At 47.1% G+C, this 22619-nt stretch overlaps 1 protein-coding gene across 2 annotated transcripts in view; it reads right to left on the bottom strand.

Moving 5' to 3' along the window:
• Positions 1–22619, bottom strand: part of HSD17B12 (hydroxysteroid 17-beta dehydrogenase 12) — a 202219-nt gene that overhangs the window by 17434 nt on the left and 162166 nt on the right. For both annotated transcript variants that reach the window (XM_024209809.3, XM_024209808.2), the window contains exons 7-8: positions 21225–21259; positions 14534–14615 (exon numbers count right to left, since the gene is read on the bottom strand). In XM_024209809.3, coding sequence (XP_024065577.1) covers positions 14534–14615; positions 21225–21259 — 117 coding nt within the window. The remainder of the gene's footprint in view (positions 1–14533; positions 14616–21224; positions 21260–22619) is intronic.

The following is a 22619-nucleotide window of genomic DNA, read 5'->3' as shown; positions in this document are numbered from 1 at the left end:
TGGGAGATGATCGCGTAATGCAAAGTAAATGTGTGAACTGAGGCCCAAGTGGCCGCCCTACAAATGTCCTGGATAGGGACATGGGCTATGTAGGCAGCTGAGGCCTGAGCCCTCGTTGAGTGCACCCTAATGATCGATGGGGGTGGGACCCCGCCAGATCATAGCACATGCGTATGCACGAAGTGATCCAGCGGGAAAGCCGTTGGGTGGAGATAGGCTGCCCTTTTTCCCGCTCGGCCAAGGCAATAAAGAGTTGCGAGGATTTCCGGAACTGCTGGTCCGATCCAGATAAAAAGCCAGCGCCCTATGCACATCGAGTGTGTGGAGGCAGCGTTCCTCATTAGAAGAATGGGGCTTAGGACAGAACACAGAAAGAAAGATGCTCTGTTCCACATGGAAGGCGGAGACCACCTTTGGGAGGAACGCTGGGTGTGGGCGGAGCTGGACTTTATCCCTGTGGAAGTCCGTGTAGGGGGGTTCCGAGGTTAAGGCCCTAAGTTCCGAGACACGTCGGGCCACGTGATCGCTACAGGGAAGGCTACCTTCCAAGAGAAGTGAGACCAGGAACATGTGGGCAGGGGTTCAAAGGGGGGCCCTGTGAGTCAGGACAAGACCAGGTTGAGGTCCCATTGCGGCATGGGGAGTCTGGCGTACAGGAATGAACAGTCGAGGACCTTCAGGAAACGGGAGATCGAGTGGGAGAAGACCGAGTACCCTTGCACCGGCGGGTGGAAGGCCGATATGGCCGCCAGATGCACCCTGACTGAGGCAGGTGCCAGTCCCTGGGTCCTAAGGGATAAGAGGTAGTCCAGGATAAGCTGGAAAGGTGCAGCGGAGGGGGAGACTCCCTGTTCACTCGCCCACCTGGCGAACCTGGACCACTTTGCCACGTACGTCCGACGCGTGGACGGCTTCCTGCTTTCCAGGAGGACTCACCTTACCTGCTCCGAACACCTGTTTTCCTCCTCGTTTAGCCACGGAGCAGCCACGCTGTCAGGTGGAGCACGGCCAGATTGGGATGGAGGAGGCGCCCCCCCATCCTGGGAGAGGAGGTCCGGGCGGAGCGGCAGCGCCCAAGAGGTGTAGGAGGGGTCCGTACCAGTGTTGATGGGCCCACGCCGGGGCTATGAGAATGACTCTCGCCTTGTTCGCTTTCACCTTCTGAAGGACCTTGGTGATGAGAGGGAACCGGGGAAAGACGTAGAGGAGCTGGCCCGACCACCGTAGGAAGAACACATTGGAGACTGCGCCCTTTCCCACCCCTCCCCTCGAGCACAACCGGGGGCAAAGCCGGTTCTGGCGGGTTGCGAACAGGTCGATCTGGGGAACTCCCCACTCGGAAGAGCCGGTGAGTGACCTCTGAGTGAAGCGACCACTCGTACTAGGGGGAGAAGACCCTGCTGAGGCGGCCCGCTTGTGTATTGCGGACGCCTAGGAGGTGGGCCACCCTCAGGGAGATATCGTGGGCTATACAGAACTTCCATAGGTTCAGGGCTTCCCGGCAGAGGGCTAGAGAGAGAGTCCCACCTTGTCTGTTGATGTAGTACATGGTGGCGGTGTTGTCCGTGAGGACCCTGACCATCCTGCCGCGGAGGTGCGTGAGGAAAGTCACGCACGCCAACCGCACCGCCCTGAACTCTGACATTTATGTGAAGGGACAAGTCCGGAGTCGACCACATTCCCCGGGTCTGCACGTTCCCTGTGTGGGCTCCCCAGCCGAGGTCCGAAGCATTGGACACCAGGTCTATGGACGGGCTGGCATCCTGGAAGGGAACTCCTTGCAGCATATTGCTCGGGCAAGGCCACCACTGAAGGGAACCCAGTATCAGGGTGGAACTGTGAGCACCTTGTCTAGGCCGTCCCGAGCTTGGGAGAATTGGGAGGCTAGGCAGATCTGGAGGGGCCTCATATGGAGTCTGGCATGGCGGACCACGTACGTACACGCCGCCATGTGCCCCAGAATTCGAAGGCACGCCCTCGCCATGGTCACCGGGAAAGCCGTGACTGAGGCAATGAGATCCCTTAGGGTCTCGAACCTGTCCAGGGGGAGAGAGGCTGTGGCCCTCGAGGAGTCCAGCAGGGCCCCAATGAACTCTATGCGCTGGACGGGAACTAATGTTGATTTGGTCTCGTTCATCACTAGGCCGAGACCGGTGCATGTCAATAGGAGCAGCTCCACGTGGGTCTTTACCTCGGAGCGGGACTCCCTCTTGAGGAGCCAGTCGTCCAGGTAAGGAAAGATCTGTACCCCCTCCCGCCTGAGGTAGGCTGCTACCACAGCCATACATTTCGTAAAAACCCTGGGTGCCATGGATATGCTAAACGGGAAGACCACAAACTGGTAGTGGTCCATCCCCACCAGAAAGTGGAGGAAGCGCCTGTGCCCCTCGAAAATATGGATATGAAAATACGCGTCCTGAAGGTCCAGGGCTGCGTACCAGTCCCCTGGGTCTAGGGAGGGGATAATAGAGGCCAGGGACACCATGCAGAACTTGGAACGGACTAGAAACCGGTTTAGGTCCAGCAGGTCGAGAATGGGCCATCATGGAGGGTGGTTGATTTGGTGGGGGTGAGGTGAACTGCAACATGTAGCCCTTGGAAATGGTACTGAGGACCCACTGAAACGATGCTATATGGGACCATGCCCTGTGCAAGGCAGACAATCGGTTGCAGAACACAAACTTTATTAAACGGGGGGAGGTCTCCCTGGCAACAGGCCCGGTGCCCCCTGCAAATAGTCAAAACCGCCTTTTTCCCTGCTTCTTGCCCTTGGAGGACCCAGGCTGCAGGGCAGAGCGGGACTGCCGCTGAGACCGGCGTTTCTGGTCTCTGGGTCTTTTATACGAGGCTCGTATCTGCTCCTCGCAGGTTGAGCTGCCGGAAGCGATATGGCCTTGTCCGGAGGGATGTAGAGGCCCAAGGTCTGCAAGGTAGTGCGGGAATCTTTCATCCCATGCAGCCTGACGTCCATCTGGCCCGCAAAGAGTGCCTTCCCATCGAACGGAAGGTCCTGCATCAGGGATTGGGCCTTCGTTCACAGTCCCAACAACAGGAGCCACAACGCCCTGAGCATGGAAATCGCGGAAGCCATCAAGCGGGCCGCAGTGTCAGCTGCATCTGACACCGCTTGCAGGGCTGCTTTAGCAGCCGCCGCCCCCTCTTCCACCAATGCCTTGAAGTCCTTCCTATCCCGATCCGGGAGGAGGGGCTCGAACTTAGGCAGAGACTCGCAAAGGTTGAAGTCATACCTGCTCAGTAAGGCCTGGTGGTTGGCTACCCTAAGCTGGAAACTCGCAGAGGAATAAAGCTTTCTCCCAAAGGAATCCAGCCATCTGGCGTCCTCATTTTTGGGGGTGGGAGCGGGCTGGCCCTGTTGCTCCCTGTGGTTTACCGATTCCACCACGAGCGAGTTGGGTGTCGGCTGGGAATAGAGGTATTTGTGGTCCTTGGCCAGCAAAGTATTTCCTCTCTGCCTTTTTGGAGATAGGGGCCAAGGAGGCAGGGGTTTGCCACAGGGTGTTGGAGATGTTGGCAATACCCTGGTGTAGGGGCAGGGCCACGCGGCCCGGTGCCGAGGGAGACAGGACGTTGAAGAGGGAATCGGACGGAATCCATCTCCTTGGCCTGCAGCTGGAGGCTGGATGACACACACTTTAGCAGGTCTTGGTGTGCCTTGAAGTCCTCCTGTGGGACTGAGGGCAGAGGCGCCATTATGGTGTCGTCCGGTGCCGGGGAGAGGGCTTGCATGGAGCCGGGAGCCTCGGTCGGTGCCGGAGCATCGAGCCCCAGATCAGTCGGGGCACGGGTCCACCGACTCATGACCTGCCGACTTGTCCCGTAGGCGGCCGGACGAGGCCGATGTAGCCTGAGATGCTCCAGCAACCGAACGAGCCCCCGTCTGGGCTGGCATCAGTGGCCACGGTGCCCACTGGCACCACTGTCCTTGCCACGGGGCCCCTTGCCATTGACCCAGCTGAGAGCCCGATGGCACTATGTGTCCCGGCTGAGCCGCGTGGACCAAGGATGGGTGGCCGGGCGCCGAGGCCGTTGACAAATGCTCGGTGCCCCGGGAGCGGTAGGAACGGTGCCTATGACGTCGTCTCCCTCGGGACCTGGACCTCGACGTCGAGGAACGGTACCCGCCCGAAGAACTACTTCGGTATCCATGATGGCGACGCGAGGTCCGGCGCCCCAGAGCCGAGGCACCCCGGGGGGAGTCTTGAGTGCAGCGTGTAGCTGATTGGGAGCTGGAACGGGAACGACAACATCTATCCCGTCGACAGCGGTTGCGGTACCCACGCCATGTGGGCGAGTGCTCCCGGTGCCTCTCTCGGTGCCTACGCTCACTGGCAGGCGGTGTCGAGGGTCCCCGTGACGCCCGTCCTGACGGCAACCCGGATGGTCTGGCTGGTGTCAAGAGTGGGCGGGAGCTGCAAGACGAGCGACCACTGCACGCCGAGTGGTGCGGGGAGTGGTCCTCGGAGTGGGGACTGCGGCTGACTGGAGAGGTCTGATGGGCACCCAATGGAGGCTTGCCACGAGACCTGGGGCCCGTGCTCGGCTGCGTGCTTGGGACTGGCAGGTTCATAATGTCCTTCGCAGCCTGCAACGCCTCCGGCATCGACGGCATCCGTACCGGTGGGGATGCATGGGCCGACAGTGCCGGGCTGCTCCGCTCCACACGAGTCGGAGGCCTTGAGCCCGGGGGGGACTGAGGGCTGCCCAGCGCGGGACCAGCCTCCCGCTTTTCCTTGTCACGGCGCCGCTGCGAGGCCGGGCCCTTCCCTTGCTTTTTGGAAGGAGAGCGGTGCCGACTGGTCGAAGAGGCCTCACTCCGCACCGATGACGCGGTGGCCAGTGCCGAGTCCGAATGGCATACCGGCGTTGGGGCCAGCGCCGACTCCATCAGGAGAGCCCGAAGTCTAACGTCTCTCTCCTTCTTGGTCCTTGGCTTGAACGACCTGCAGATCTTGCAACGGTCGCTAATGTGAATCTCACCCAGACAGCAGAGACACTCAGCGTGCGGGTCACTCCTAGGCATAGAACGGCGACAGGAGTCACACGACTTGAAGCCTGGGGCACGGGACATGCCCCGAGCCCACTCTAACAACTGGAGAAAATCCACAAACGATGCTACTAAGAGAACCAAGAAGGGAAGGCTGCAGCAGAGCTGGAGCACAAAGTTCCGACTATCTTCACTGGCGGCAAGAAGGAACTGAGGGTGGGGGAAGTGCGCAGCTCCCCTTATAACGTGGTATAGAGGCGCCACTCTAGGGGTCGCAGCGGCGCTCCCTCAGTACGGATACTGCTAAGGGAAAAACTTTCGGCACCGGTGCACATGGCGAGCACGCACACCTACTGTGGAATACACATGAGCAATCACTCAAAGAAGAACCATGGATGCCTTTACCCAGATCCTGGTGTGGATTTGCAGAGACTGTGGCCTGCATTTCCCACTCTCAGAAAGCCAGGCTTGGGAGGACCATCCAGTGCAAAAGGTGCCTGCTGGTGGAATCTCTCAGGAAGCAGGTGGGAGAGCTACAGGAGGCGGTGGCTAGGCTGAGGAGCATCCGTGCTCATGAGGAATTCCTCGAGAGTATTCACATGTAGCTGAGAAAAACTATCCAGCTACAGAGGATTGCTGTCACACCACCGGGGGAGGAGAATATGGCTCTGTCACGGAGGACACTGGCTGCTGGTTACTTCTGGCAGCAGGCAGTGCTCCACCCCTACTCCCAACCCATCCACAATGGTGATGGAAAAGCGATATGCTGCCCTGGCAACGAGCGATGAGGAATCACCCCCAGAGGAGGAGGAGGAGAAGCCATGTACCCCCAAGGTTGGGAGGATCACAGCCACCACTCCCAAGAGGAAATGTAGGGTAGTGGTGGTTGGTGACTCTTCTGAGGGGGACAGAGGCACCCATCTGTCACCCTGACATGGCATCCCGGGAGGTATGCTGCCTGCCAGGGGCCCGTATCAGAGACCTTACGGAAGGATTGTCAAGGATCATCCGGCCCTCTGACTACTACCCCATGCTACTCATCCATGTGGGCACTAATGATACTGCGAGTTATGACCCTCAGCAGATCAGAAGTGACTACAGGGCTCTGGAAGTAAGGGTGAAGGAGTTGGGAGCGCAGGTGGTGTTCTCTTCGATCCGTCCGGTCAAGGGTAGGGGCCCAGGCAGAGAGAGGCATCCTGGAGATGAATGCCTGGCTACGAAGATGGTGTCACCAGGAAGGCTTCAGCTTCCTTGACCACGGGAGGCTGTTCCAGGAAGGAGGGCTGCTAAGCAGAGATGGGGTCCATCTATCGAGGAAGGGGAAGAGCATATTTGGATACAGACTGGCTAACCTAGTGAGGAGGGCTTTAAACTAGGTTCAAAGGGGGCAGGTGACCAAAGCCCACAGGTAAGTCAAGAACATGGATACTTGAGAGAAGTTTTGGAATTTGGGGGGAGCATGGGCCGTTACAACAGGGATAAAGGAGAGACAAGACAGAACTGGCAGGGGAAATCAAATCAGTATCTTAGATGTCTGTATACTAATGCAAGAAGTATGGGAATAAGCAGGAAGAACTCAAAATGCTAGTAAATAAATACAACTATGGCATAGTTGGCATCACAGCGACCTGGTGGGATAATACACATGACTAGAATATTGGTATCGAAGGGTACAGCTTGCTCAGGAAGGACTAGCAGGGAAAAAAGGGACGAGGTGTTGCCTTATATATTAAAAATGTATACACTTGGACTGAGATTGAGATGAAAATAGGAGAAAGACTTGTTGAAAGTCTCTGGGTAAGAATAAAAGGGATAAAAAACAAGGGTGCTGTCATGGTAGGGGTCTACTACAGACCACCAAACCAGGAAGAAGAGGTGGATGAGGCTTTTTTTAAACAGCTAACAAAATCATCCAAAGCACAGGACTTGGTGGTGATGGGGGACTTCAACTACCCAGACATCTGTTGGGAAAATAACACAGCAGGGCACAGATTATCCAATAAGTTCTTGGAATGTATTGGAGACAATTTTTTATTTCAGAAGGTGGAGACGGCTACTGGGGAGAGGCTGTTCTAGATTTGATTTTGACAAATAGAGAGGAACTGGTTGAGAATTTGAAAGTGGAAGGCAGCTTGGATTAAAGTGATCATGAAATGATGAGTTCATGATTCTAAGGAATGGTAGGAGGGAGAACAGCAAAATAAAGACAATGGATTTCAAGAAGGCAGACAAGCAAACTCAGGGAGTTGGTAGGTAAGATCCCAGGGGAAGCAAGTCTAAGGGGAAAAACAATAAAAGACAGTTGGCAGTTTTTCAAAGAGACTTTATTAAGGGCACAAGAGGAAACTATCCCACTGCGTAGGAAAGATAGGAAGTATGGCAAGAGACCACCCTGGCTTTGATCTAAAAATAAAAAAAAAGAGTCCTACAAAAAGTGGAAACTAGGTCAAATTACAAAGTATGAATATAAGCAAATAACACAAGTATGTAGGGACAAAATTAGAAAGGCCAAGGCACAAAACGAGATCAGACTAGCTAGAGACATAAAGGGTAACAAGAAAACATTCTACAAATACATTAGAAGCAAGAGGAAGACCAAGGACAGGGTAAGGCCTGTTACTCAATGAGGGGGGGAAAATAACAGAAAATGTGGAAATGGCAGAGGTGCTTAATGACTTCGTTTCGGTTTTCATCAAGAAGGTTGGTGGTGATTGGACATCTAACGTAGTGAATGCCAGTGAAAATGAAGTAGGATCAGTAGAGACTAAAATAGGGGAAGAACAAGTTAAAAATTACTTGGACAAATTAGATGTCTTCAAGTCATCCGGGCCTGATGAAATGCATCCTAGAATACTCAAGGAGGAGATAGCTGAGCCATTAGCAATTATCTTTTGAGAAGTCATAGAAGATGGGAGAGATTCCAGAAGACTGGAAAAGGGCAAATATAATGCCTATCAATAAAAAGGAAAATAAGGACAACCCAGGGAATTACAGGCCAGCCATCTTAACTTCTGTACCCGGAAAGATAATGGAGCAAATAATTAAGCAATCAATTTGCAAACATCAAGAAGATAATAAGGTGATAAGTAACAGTCAGCATGGATTTGTCAAAAACAAATAGTGTTAAACCAACCTGATAGCTTTCTTTGACAGGGTAACAAGCCTATATAGGTGGAAAGCAGTAGACATGGTATATCTTGACTTTAGTAAAGTTTTTGATACTGTCTTGCATGACCTTCTCATAAACAAACTAGGAAAATGCAACCTAGATGAATCTACTATAAAAGTGGGTGCAAAACTGGTTGGAAAACTGTTCCCAGAGAGTAATCAGTGGTTCGAGTCATGCTGGAAGGGCATAACGAGTGGGGTCCGGCAGGGATCAGTTCTGGGTCCGGTTCTGTTCAATATCTTCATCAATGATTTAGATAATGCCATACAGAGTACACTTATAAAGTTTACGGATGATACCAAGCTGGGAAGGGTTGCAAGCGGTTTAGAGGATAGGATTACAATTCAAAATGATCTGGACAAACTGGAAAATTGGTCTGAAGTAAATAGGATGAAATTCAATAAGGACAAATACAAAGTACTCCATTTAGGCGGGAACAATCAGTTGCACACATACAAAATGGGAAATGACTACCTAGGCAGGAGTACTGCGGAAAGGGATCTGGGGGTCATAGTGGACCACAAGCTAAATATGAGTCAACAGTGTAACGCTGTTGCAAAAAAAGCGAACATCATTCTGGGATATATTAGCAGGAGTGTTGTAAGCAAGACACGAGAAGTAATTCTTCTGCTCTATTCTGCACTGATTAGGCCTCAACTGGAATATTGTGTCCAGTTCTGGGCGCCACATTTGAGGAAGGATGTGGACAAATTGGAGAGAGTCAGAGAAGAGTAACAAAAATTATTAAAGGTCTAGAAAACATGACCTATGAGGTAAGATTGAAAAAACTGGGTGTGTTTAGTCTGGAAAAGAGAAGACAGAGGGGACGTAATAAAAGTTTTCATGAAAATAAGCAAATAAGGTTGTTACAAGAAGGAGGAAGAAAAATTGTTTGTCTTAACCTCTGAGGATAGGACAAGAAGCAATGGGCTTAAATTGCAGCAAGGGAGGCTTAGGTTGGACATTAGGAAAAACTTCCTGTCAGGGTGGTTAAGCACGGAAATAAATTGCCTAGGGAAGTTGTGGAATCTCCATCATTGGAGATTTTTTAAGAGCAGGGTAGACAAACACCTGTCAGGAATGGTCTAGATAAGCAGTCCTGCCACGAGTGCAGGGGACTGGACTAGATAACCTCTTGAGGTTCCTTCCAGTTCTATGATTCTATGCACATTCCCATAGGTTTATAGTTTCGGCACACAGGGCTTGGGATCTTGTTCCCCCTTGCTTATTTAAGTAAAATACTGTGGTAGTGTCTGACATGATGAGAATGTGTCAACCCTGAAATGTTGGCAGGAACACCTAGCAAGCTTTGCATACTGCCCAGAGTTCCAATATGCTTACGTGCATCCTGGTGTCCAGGTGCCTTGTTTCATGCAGTTGCCCATGTGGGCGCCCCAGGCTGTGAGGGATGCATCTGTTATGATAGTCAGAGTGGGCGAGGATGAGAAGAAGGTCATCCCCAAGCAGACCCATAGTGGGTCCATCTACCATTGTAGTGAGGAAAGGACTTCTGGTGGCATGCTGAGCCGAGTATGCATAGGTTGATGAGCTGGGGAGTAGACTCTTTGGAGCTACAGCTGAAGGAGGCGCAAGTGTAGGCGAGCGAAGGACATGACATATGTGGATCTCGCCATGTGTACCAAGACAGAAAGGCAGATTTTGGCCAGAACCGAAAGGTTGGAAGTCACCCAAATGATTAGTTCTCACATTGTCTGGAACCTGGAATTCAGGCAGAAGTCGCATCTATGAGAGCTCCTATGAACTCCAGTGATTGTGTAGGGCTTGATTTTTGACACTGATCCCCCGGGAGGAGAGGAGAAGAAGGAGTTGGGACATCGATTCCTGGGCTGCTGCTTTGCACCATGCTACCATAGCTAATCATGCAGATAGGGAAAAACGGGGATCCTCTGATGTCTGGTTCCAACCACTGAGAAAACTTTGGTGAATACTCCCTGGGCAGTGGTAAGTCCAAACAGTAGGACCCTATATTGAAGGTGTCAAGGTCCCACCTTGAACCTCAAGAACCTTCTGTGTGTCGGGTGTATATAGAAATGGAAGCAGACATCCTGCATATCGAGAGCCATAAACCACATGCCTTTTTCTAGGGAGGGAATGATTGTTGCAAGTGTGACCATGCAGAATCTTTGTTTGGAAATGGAATGGTTGCCAATATCAGTCTCCATACTACATTCTTTTTGGGGTCTAGGAAGTAGCTCATTTGGAGTGTGAATGCTGGGGCCATGAGCTCCAGTATGGCCAACCCAGTTGACCCTGCGGTTATGTAGCCTGTGACCATGGTGCTGGATACCAACTCTGTGGGTCAGGCAAGGTGGGGAATTGCCACCATGCTGTAAGAACCTTCCGGTTATCGTGCATCCGGAACAGGATCCATGGACCACGTCGGATATCCGTATCATCAGGATCATAGGAGTCAGAAATCTCGCCAATGGGGGGGAGGCAGGAACATAGCGGATAAGGGTTCCTTCGACTTAGTGATCAGATTGGGGCCCGTAGAGACCACAGTCCCTCCAGTGCAAACAACTCGTGGGGACCAGGGCGCTTCTAAGTCTCCCAGGGGTCAATGATATCCTTTCCGTTGGAGGGCCTGGTACCGGAAACTGCATCTGTCTGGGGACTGACATTTCCTGTGACTCCGGCGGAGTCAGAGCTGGCGGAGTCACAGGATCAGTACAAGTGGATCCAGTGATGGGTATGGCTGTTTCTTGGTCTTGAGAGACTTGGAACACATGGCTCCTTCGTGGCTGGAACCCATGATTGGTGCCAAATCTGTCTTAGACTTGAAGGAAGATTTGCTGCCATGCTTATGTGCATGCTTCCCTGCTTCATGGCTAGGCCCCGGCACGGAGTGCTTAGCACTAGTACCGGCGGATCCAGATGGAGGTTCTGCATTACGGGGAACACTCTTCGCATGTTCAGGCCAATGTACTGGGGGGTTCCTTGGCCAGGATCCAATGACTGACTCATAGCAGCCTCCATAAAGTGTTTCCTGAGGCAGAGAGTCCAATCCTCTCAAGTATGGGCAGGAAAGGACAGGCAGATACTGCACCTAGCCGCAATGTGGGCTTCCCCGAAGCAGTACAAACAGTGCTGGTGCTCATTGCTGATAGAAAATGAGCAAAGGTGGGAAGCACAGGTTTTGAACCTCGACATCTTCAGTATAATCCTGTACCCAGGCCCGAATACTCGGGGTGGGGTGCGGGTGGTAGTGGCGGGAATTGCCACCGAAGCAGTGTCCCAAGTTCTAAGTCTGTCGTGAAAGGAAAATTTGAACAAAAATAAAAAAGGGGATACAGAATAAAATAAATCTAAACTACGAACAGTACTAAGGATATTTTTGTAAAGTGTGTTACAAGGATGATGGGAAAGTAAAAGCTCTGACTCAGACCATGAGGCGGTGAGAAGGAACTGGAGACACCGGAGTCCTGCCATGCCCTTTATCACCTCGGGGGAAGACATGAAGCAGTGCAGAGTGCATGCGCGGACTGCTGAACAGTACAACTCTCAAAAGTTCTGGCTCTGGGAGCATGGTTCATGCACATAACCCTCAGTGGAATACAATAGGGACCATCACTCAAAGAAGGCAGTGTTTTGCTAGACCTAGCTCTTCTCAGGGTCATGAGAAGAAGAGTGGTAGCTTCTTATTCAGGCAAGTGGTGAAGTGATCCACCTCATTGGATTCCCTATGGGAACCTGATGCATCACTATCTGATATATGCACCACATGTGAGGATATATCATTGATCAACTCAGTTTGCATGAGACTTGTGTTCTTCCTTCCTGCTAGGCATATGGCAGCTCGGATTGTGTGAACAGAGTACATTTTCATATCTAAAGGACTTTAGCAGGGATGCATCAGATGGCAGCTGATCACTCAGTGCCTCTTCTTGTGAGGAAGTAATGCCTCAGAGCAGGTGGAACTCAGGAACCTGTGACTTCAGGTAGCAAGGTCTGGAAGGTATTAGCGACTGCATGGCAGAGTCCTAACTCTCCAGAGGGAGGATTCAGGACTCTCTGAAGATGAAACTATCCTGCTGAGCCTAAAGGGAAACTGGATTTGCTCTGACATGGGTGGCACTGACAGTCTGGTGATTAGTGCTGAACGCTGACTCAAACATGTTCTTAGAAAAAGAAATCCTTGAAGCACTAGGGGCTAGGCCTTGGGCTGTACTTAAGGTAGTTTCCAGGAGTGCCATACTGCTTGAGTGCTCAGCTTGACATTTGTACACAGATCTGATACTTTCCCCTTCTACTCATTCATTAGACATTCTTCTGCCCCACGGACTCTTATTGCCTTTTTAGGGCTCAAGTGGATGGAGGACATCCTAAAAACCCACACAACAAGTAGCTTTGGAGTCAAATTAACTCCCAAACATAGAAAGATGAAGCGTCAAGGTAAAAATGGAGGCTGAATGCTGGGGCCAATCAGAAAGACTTCAACCACTGAACTGCGGTTCTGCCAAGATCTCTAACTGTAGGACAATACCCTATTGGTTATCTCATGGGCCAATGGCAGCTGAAGAGCCACAGCATTACAAAAAAAGGGAGGGGCAGACCCGATGAGAGAACATAGAAGGATATCAAGGCAGACAAATTTAGTGCAATGAAAAGTAGCTTGATGGTTGTAGTTTCTGTGGGAAACTTCTTTAGTGACCGTGGTTCAAAAAGGAAATGACAGAAAGTTTCATAGGGTAATGGTTAAAGCTTAGTGATGGTTCACTACCACCAGCTGAGGGAAGACGGATTGCTGGTAATTCTACTAGCTACTACTGCCACAAAAATAGCTCAGGGAGCTATGGTTGTTGGGTGCTAGCAGAAGGGAGAGGACTGGGAATCCTGCACAGATGGTATCTTTGGAGAAGTCAACATTATAAATGCAGTGAAATCTCTTTAAAATCACAGCATGTGCAAGTCTGTAAACACATTCAATAAATGACGAGTAGCTTCTGTGTGTTTTATATCACTTAAAAAAAAATTGAACTAGCTAGAACACTGAAATCAGGAGAGAGAAAGAAAGCTAACAATTTGCTGCAATACCTAGTATGGAACACAATTTAAAAGCTATAAGAATAGCATTCAACCTAATGCAAGTAGTAATAAATAATATTCTACGTGAACTGCACTGGTGGTCCACTTGCACAGATTCATACTATCTGCTATTGGAAAAAAGCTGTTTTGACATCCCTTCTCCATGGCAGTGAGAAATAAAGAAATAAAACAAACATTTTTAAATGAGGCTCCTATAACTTGCATGGATGACTAAGGCCAGGGATGGCAGAGCTCAGAATTGGGTTGAAGTGGTGACATGGTGGTAGGACAATACTTTTGAAAGAGTGAAGATGTACTGCACAGGATTGTTTTCATAGACCAGTACAACATTTTACTGAAACTGTAAAATGAGACAGCCAAAAAAATAATTATAAAAAGCTAGAAACATTTAGAATGTTGTTTTTCCAGTGATGAACTTTTTAAACTAGTCTGATTGTTTCCAAATTCAAACAGTCAAAACTTGTAAGTGGATATCTTAAGTTGTGCATATAGGGCCCAATGGAGGAAACAGGGTGTAACTTTAATAGAAACAATGGACAGGACTAAAGTGTAGGGTGTAATCTATCACACAACAGGAGAATCATGTTCAAAAATATCTTCAGTAAGACCAGAGAGAGAAAAGTGCCAATATCTTTCTGTATATAGACTAATTTTCACACATGTTCTGTGCCCATGAGTCCACCCCATACCAAGTTTGCCTTTTGTTAATGTCCTCCTTTAAATAAGATATCAAATTATGTGAGCGTTTAAAAAAATGCAGCATGTGATAAGTGTATGCAGACCTCACAAAACATTAGGTGGACACGATAACAAAACCAGTATGCCTTGTTTTCTCTCCTACCCCACCCAAGCTTTCATTGTTTGCAAAAAATTAAGTTCGGTAACCACTACTTTTAGAGCATGTCTACACTGCCTGCAGTTCATACTATGAGGGTGTGACTAGCAATGTGCATTGAAGTGCTGAGCTGTAACTCCCCTGCGTGGACACTGCAGGCACAAACAAAAAGGTTTCTACTTCACATTTAATGTAGTCCTATTTGAAGGGGATCACATTAATGTGAGCTAGGAACCTTTCAGTTCATGCACACAGCATCCACACAGGGTCACAACACAGCACTAAGTGCACACTGATATTCACATCCCCGTACTCTGAAATGCAGAGCAGCGTAGACAAACTCTTATTGCATCAAACCATCAATAGAGGGACCCCAGAAACATTTATTCTTATAGCTTTTATTGTTACGTTTCTGTTGTGACAGTTCAGATTGGAGCATACCAAAAAGAAAGCGTACCTTAGTTGCTGAGTACAGAGTGAGCAGTGGAGATGGATACATGCCAGCAGCTGAAGAGATATTCAGGATTATTCCTTTAGATCTGAAAGGCAATGAAAGCACAGTCACTTGCAGGAAAGAACACATGACTTACAGGCTTCAGAAGTGTCTGTTAACTAAAGGGAAATGTTTACCTTCAATAGGGGTCATGTAGTTTCATTTACCATTTAAATAAAAGAAAAATAGTTCAGAGATTTGCAATTTGTCTTCTAATGGCTATAATAGACATGGGCCTGATTCTCTTTTTGTGCACGTATTAATCAGGAGTAACTCCACTGAAGCCAGTGAAGTTACACAAATGTTAAACTACTGTACTAGAAGAATTAGGCCTTGTACATCTAGGCTCAAGGTTTCAAAACTTTTCCCAGCTAAGAGTTGCAAGGGCAACTTAACAGATGCCCAAGGGCAGCTTTCAAATCTCTGCTAAAGTGGCAGAAATAATAGGAGAAATGTGTAATATATTTTGCACTTCTATAGTATCTTTCATAAGGGGACCTGGCATGGTTTATAAACATCAGTTCACAATGCCCTTGTGAGGTAGTAACAAGTACCCATACCCACTGTTCAAATTTTGAAGTAATTTTTTTGTTGATGGACAGGCTAGACTAGAAATACACAACAGAAGACAATCCTCTAGATACCAAACATGTTTGGTACCCCACACAGTAAAGCCTACATTTTAAGCATTGATCTGACACATTGGCTATCAGCTGACCTTGTATTTACCTTCCAAACCCCAACTCAGGGCTTGTCTACACTACTGCTGAAGTCAATGTAATTTACCTTGCTCGGGGTGTGAAAAAACTACCCTCGAGTGATGCAAGTTGCATCGACTTAAAGCAGTGTCTATGCCGCATTACACTGGTGGGAGATGCTCTCCCACTGACATAGCTTCCACCTCTTGTTGAGGTGGACTAATTACATCAATGGGAGAATGCTCTCCTGTTGACATAGCGCATCTTCACCAGATGCGCTATATTGGCACAGCTGCATTGATGCAGCTGCACCGAGTGTAGCGTGGTAATGAAGACAAGCCCTCAGACTATATCATTTGACAAAACGATGATTAAGATTTAGCAAATGAAAGTTCCTTCAAGTATCTTGTAACTCTTTAGTATTCCGACTGCAAGTAATTCTTCCGCAATGGGATGGGGAAGCATAAACGGTGCGGGACTCACCCCTGCGGCGCCTCCTGCTGGTCCTCTCAGGGAATTAGCTCTCCAGCCCTCGGAGTGCCTTCTGCAGGCCGGTGTCCCGCTGCCGCTGGCCCCAGTGTCCCTCCCGGACCCGGTGCCCCTTTACCCGAGGGCTTCCCCCTGGCAATACCCCCACCAGTCTCTATGGGTCTCCCCTCTCTGGGAAACCCCCAACCCTCTAATCCCCACTTTGCCTCAGTCTGGGCTACTGCCAGTCATCACTAAGCCCCCGCTCCCTGGGGCAGACTGCAGTGTAAAAGCCACTCATTACAGGCAAGGGGGTTCGGACCTGCTGCCTTCCTCTGCCTCCCAGTACCTCTATGGGCCTTGGACCAGACCCTGCAGCCTGGGGAGTTGCCAGCCTGGAACTCCCCTGCTCCTCTGGCTCTCCCCAGCCCTGCTTCACTCCCAGTACCCTTTCTGCAGGCAGCCAGGCCCTGCTCTCTCCCAGCCTGGAGAGAGACTCCTTCTGGGCCTCTGGCTCCCAGTCTTTTTATAAGGGCCAGCTGGGCCCTCATTAAGCCAGCCACAGCTGTGGCTGCTTTCCAATCAACCCAGCCTTTCCCCTGCCACAGCCCTCTCTCAGGGCTGTTTTAAGCCCTTCAGGGCAGGAGAGGGGTAACCACCCCACTACAGGAAGTTTTAAGCAAACAGGAAAACTGAGGTTGAAATATCTCTGAATTGAAGCTTCTGTAATAAACTAACAAGCACTCACAAATCTTTTGTATCATAACACCACTGCAAATACCATAATTAATGTTCCAGTCCATTGGCAAATATCTATCCTTATAGCCATGTAACTGCACTTTGTGAACTGACTATAAAAAGGTTGCTTTGGAAGCACAAGGATGTAGTGACATTTTTGATAGGTACGCTTTAACACCAGAAGAACAAATTCCACAAAATATCTTGATTTCTGTTTGTTTCCTGCTAAAGCTTCAGAGTTTCTGATCATGGTATTATTTACTGGTGTAGCAGCCCTCTTGTCTCCCTAGAGCCTTTGTCAAAGTTCCTCAGTAGCCATGATGGAGAGGCAAAGTATTAACATGGATCAGAAAGTAGCTGAGACAAAGTAAAAATAGGACTAAATGGTCAGCTTTCACTGTGGCAAAAGGATTAACAATGGGTGCCACAAGTTTTTCATAGCAGGTGTTTAGTATATTTATTCTTGAGCTCAAAACAGGAATGAGTAGTGAGATGGCTAAATTTACAGATGTCAAAACCATTTAGATTACTCAGACTAGAGACTATTAAGAAGACCTTCATAAGGCCCGACAATGCTACGTGAATGGGCTACAGAATGACAGATGAAACTGAATATTGACAATGCAAATAATGCATATTGGAGAAAATAATTTGAACTAATCATACCTCTTAAGAGTTGATTTAAAAACCAGTAACTCAGCTAAAAGACCTGAAAATCACTAAGGAAACAACTCAGTGAAGACCTCTGTTTAATGTGCAGTAATGGTCAAAAAAACAAACAATGTTAGGATGCATATGGAATGGGAGGGTCAACAATACAGAAAATATAATGCAGTTCTAAATTAATAGTATACCCTGACCTGAAATACTGTGTTCAGGTCCTTCTGATCATCCTCTCTCAGAAAAGATATAGCAGAAATACAGGGGATTTGATGAGAATATTAGGAAGAAGGAAAAACGCTCATACAAAGAGTTTGAAAAGACAGACTGTTTACCTTATGGAAGAGATTAAATAAGAGAAGCTATGATAAAAGCGCACAGAAAAGTTAATGGTATAGGGATAGGAGATTGGAACCTTGGATTCACCCTCTTGTAATACAAAAGCAAGTTGACATTTAATTAAAATGAAATACTGGAAATTCAAAACTGATGAAAGGAAATACTTTTTCACATGCACAGTTAGGCTGCGGAAGTAATTGCCACAAGAGTTCATTGAGGCCAAAAGCTTAGCAGGATTCAAAAAAAGGATCAGACATTTATGTGGATAAACAAGAATAGTAAATATTTAAAACTCAAACTAAAGCCTTGGAAAGGATATAAACATTTAAGCTTCAGGGCATAAGCCAGCCTCTATTGAGGGTCAGGAAGCTTCTTTCCATAGGGGAAGGTTATACCATAACAACCTACTGTAGATTTCTTCCTCTGAAGCAGATAGCACTGGCCATTGTCAGAGACAGAATACTGGACTAGATGGATTACTGGTCTGATCCAGTATGGCAATCCCTATGAAAAATTCCACAAGTCATAAATATAGCTTCCATGCAACAAACTGAGAACCCTATATATTACTATCTTGTTTAGTGCTGACAAAAGGCTTTAGTGCTGTGAAAGACAAAAACAAAAACTGGTCCTGACCTGAAGAGGTCACAATTTAAACACCACAGAGGGCAGGGAATCCAGATGTGGAGATAACACTTTCCAATCACCCCATGATTATGGCTTTGTTTCTTTCAGGTATCACAGAAGAAACAGGTTTTTTAAGTAGGGATTTGAACAAGGAGAGAGTGTTGGTTTGGCAAACTTGACTGGGTAAATTAAACTTTTGATATGCCCCACTCCTCAACAGTTTGCTGAAGAAAGTTGATTAGCATTAATAAATAAAAAGGTGACTTGCCTAACACACCCTAACACCTCACCATCATTCTACCTTAAGCAGTGAAGTGTAAGAGATGCTATATTTAGCTTTCCCACTGTTGCTATGGTAACCACCGCCTGCTCCAGCTGTACGCAAAGTGGAAAGAGCAAGCTTCCTCCATAATGTAATTATGCACTTGCTACTTCTATAGCAATATATACTATAGTTTGATACTTGTCTAGAAAAATAGTCAACTGATTTTTCTTGCTCATAAAGACATAAATCTTAATTTCTTGAGTAGTTCCACGAGGCTCCCACCTTTGCAAACAGCAGACAAAAGTCTGAACATCTACAGTAGAACAGCTCATCTAACTGTAATACAAAGTGCAGATTATAATTGTCATATTTAAAATATAAGCGTTAGGGGACCAGAAGATGAGCCAGAGCACAAAGCCTAAATGCCAGCATTTACAGAAAAGGTATTCTAGTGCTGTACTTAATACAAATTAAGAGGAAAGACATACAAGGAGTGGTCCAATTCTCCTTACAGACACAAAGAGTTAGAGATTATAAAGTCTGCTCTGCTATTCCTTCACCCTTGAGACATTACATGGGTATACATTGTACAAACGTGCGTGCACACAGACACACAAGTGCATTACACTAAGTTTTATCTCCTTGAATAGGTTATGCCTAATGATCATGGGATCTTCAGTATAATACACTTGGACAGATCAACCTGGCCCCCTTAACTTTGTCCAGGCCCATAAATCCAGATGAGGAGTTTGTGTTTGGCCCACACAGAACAGTTAAACACAGCCATTCATACTCTTGGCCTGGTGAGCCACCAGATCTGTTGTGGCTATAGATTCTGAACAGTGTTAATAGCCTAATAATTTATACCATGGGTGCAGGGGGCTGCAGAACTGGTTTTTGTACCCCGTAAGGTCAAAAAAATAAAACAAAAACTGAGCCAGCAAGAATGTAGAGGCTTTTGTCACCCATCTTTCCTTTCCATACTGAGAGTGCCATCCAGGATGCGGGAATCATTTAAAATGGCTCTATATGATGGGGGGGGGGGCAGGAGGAGGAAGGGGGGGCAGTTCTTCAGATTGGTGAACAATTCTTAGCACTAATACGACTTTTGTCTTCAAACCACTTTTTGAATATTAAGTCTCACCCTCCTGTGAGGTAAGTATGTATCACCATTTTACAGATAGGGCAACTGAGGCAGAAAGATGAAGTGACTTGCCCATGGCTAGTCAGAACTAGAACTCAGCATATATTGGTTCCCTGGTCTATATTTAGACTATGTCACTCAATATTTGTCAAGTTGTATGTAAGTGTATACCATGCTTAACAGAAAAGCAAAGTTCCTGCCCTGAGAAAGTGACAATCTAACTGAAACAAACAAAAAAAGATACAAGACAAAAATAAAAGACCAAACAGTGCTATACATAAGGTTTGAAAAGGAATGTAGGACAGCTTTATGAAAGAGGTGCTTTTAAAAGGAGATATTTAAAGAAAAAGAGGCTGCTTAGGGGACAGAGTAGGAGGCCTCTTTAAAATGACAGGAGGTTTGAAGGCTGCCACAATGCTGAGTGTGTGGTGAATAGAGAAAAGGAACAATCAAAAGTGAAAACAAAGGGAAGAAGAACAGCTGAAGATCATCTCTGCCAGCCACATCCACGAAAATCTCCTAAACAGCGTTGTTTTATATATGGTCTACACCTTTTTCATTTGTTACAATTTCTAATTTTGTTTAAAAGAATCCCAGTATATACCATGTTAAACCCCTCAGAAAAGCCGAGTGACTTCAGTAATGTCCATCTCTCTTCCTTTCATGGCAACAGTAGAGCTACTCAGAATATTTTTACTGCATTTGATTTTGAAGTCAGGCATATACCACTTATGGTCATGAGCAAAACTACATCTGCCAGCTTCATATAGGGCAGCAATGAGTCCTACACTTTGGTCAAGAAATAATTTTTGGCCTATGAATTAGGAGAACCCTCCACATGTGTGCTAAGAAAGTGAATCCCAGGGTATACAAAACAAAAAGTTTAATTCTTTAAGCGCTCTTCAATATTTTAGGTTTGTTTACATACCAACACCACCAGGCTGCATTACCTATGCAAATGGTACTGAACCATTGTATTTATTCCCCTCTCATTGTATTTATTTGGTGATGCCAAAAGCAGCAGACTAATCATGATGGCTACCATGCCTGGTGCTATGCAATCTTCCACACAGCTCCACAACCCCTGGAAATCCAGACATAGCTCTTGAGCAAAAACTGTGAAAATCATGGAACAATCAACATCAACTAGAAAACTGCCACTAGGCTGAGACTCTGTGGCTTTAGTTTTACCTGGGATCTAACCAGGAAGTCAATACATGTCTCCAGCAGTGAAAGACTGGTGTGCATTAACTGTTATTTTAAAGAGTTGCCTCCAATTCTGATTTACTATGTGATCACACACTGCCCTCAATATGCCTCCTACTGTATAATGAGAGCATACTCTCTGAATCCATTTTACTTACAATGACTCTGAGAAATAGCCTTAAGAAGGTTATTCCCAGGAACTGTAACCACCCCCTCAGAATAGCAGGTTGTTGAGTTAGCGCCGATGAGTCAGACGGGCTTTTTAATTCTGTTCTAAAAGAAATCACCACAACAGTGGAGAAGGGGGAAGAGGAAAAATAAAAGGGAATCGAGTGGAAAAGGCTTCCACCATCTGATGATTCATGCACGATCGGCGTGACTCACCCGGCAATACTCTGCTGTTAAAACATGGAGGGTAGGCTGATTAGTCACAGTAATGAATTTTTCAAAGAAAGGATTCTCCCCTATAAATAATGATGACTTTGTCTGTATAGTGTTTGCGTGACTCACCTTTCCAGCATGCTGGGCAGCACCAATCGTGTCATCTGCAAAAAAAGGGAAAGAAAACATTCGTGATGGCTGGGAATGTAGGTACAGAGTGAGGGAATCCTTCCCTCCCAGAGGTAACTGACTGCCCTCCGCCCAACCTCCACCCAAGACACTCTAGGGAAACTGAAGACTATATTTTGCATAGGCAGTTTATTTTTATTCAGTGTAACTTGGCAGTGTCAAGAAGTTATGTGCAGTGAATCTGGTGAATTCATCTGCACTGGTAACATCAGTACAGTAAGAGAATCAATTTATCTCAGATATTTTCCACTTGTATAGCACTTTTCATCAGAGACTTTCAAAATGATTTGCAAACAATGTTATATCACCAGGATGTTGTGGGGCAGGTATGACCCCTGTTTTACAGATAGCCAAACAGGGGTAACCAAGTCAGTGGCAGGGCTAGGAACAGAATCCAATAGTTTCCAGTCCTTTATTCCATCCATCCATCCTTCCCTCCATCCTCCTCTTTTAATTGTGAAAAAATTTTTAGTGAAAAAATATTTTCATTTCGTTTTGAGGGGCAAAAGCACTAGCCAGAGTTAATAGTAGTGAACGCAGGTACTCTTCTAACTTTGGTAGGCAGCTCTTCCATCGCAGCTTGCTATTGAGCTGAATCCCACTTATTAAAGAACACATTCTCTTCTGAAGAGACTATGCCATCTGTAATAGAAAATAATTCCTACTAGAAACCAGATGGAGGTAAAGAGGTTAATCAGATTTCACTCCTGACCCAGGCCAAGTATTGTTTGAACAAAGTCTTCTAGTACGCATGTGAGAATATTATATGCAATATATGTACACAGGCACAGAAGTTATAGGTTATTGTTCTAGTGAAGAAGTTCAGAGCAGTCCTAGTTTGCATGTGTGGTTTTTGTTTTTAAACTACAGCTCCTTTAACAACAGAATTAGAACATCAAGTTACATGTAGGAAATATTCAGGACCATTCAAGCAAAGAAATTTTTTTCTTAACACAATCCAGCTGGAAATACAACTTTTTTACACCATGTACACAACCTATATCCACATGGGGGCAGTAGTCATGCAAGCTTTTATAAGGTACAGACTCAAGTCCAGATGAGCAAGATATATACGTGGTGCTTTAAAAGGGCCAATTTCACAGAGCTGAAAACAATTATTACCCAATTAAGATGGACGGAAGAATTTAATCAAGAATAGGAATAATGATTATTGGGAATTGTTTAAGACCACTTTACTAGATGCCCAAAAAGCAACAATTGCGGAAGAAGGCGGTATTGATTAAAAAGCCACCTGGGTTAGAGAGGAAGTTAAAGCAGCAATATATATATAATAATATATAACAAATACAAGGGAAAGGAAGTTGATAGTAATGA

Source organism: Terrapene carolina, unplaced genomic scaffold (assembly GCF_002925995.2).
Source record: "Terrapene carolina triunguis isolate 2854851 unplaced genomic scaffold, T_m_triunguis-2.0 Scaffold96, whole genome shotgun sequence".
Classification (NCBI taxonomy): domain Eukaryota; kingdom Metazoa; phylum Chordata; order Testudines; family Emydidae; genus Terrapene; species Terrapene triunguis.
Note: the sequence above shows the minus strand (reverse complement) of the source record. Positions and strands in the feature narration are given on the sequence as shown.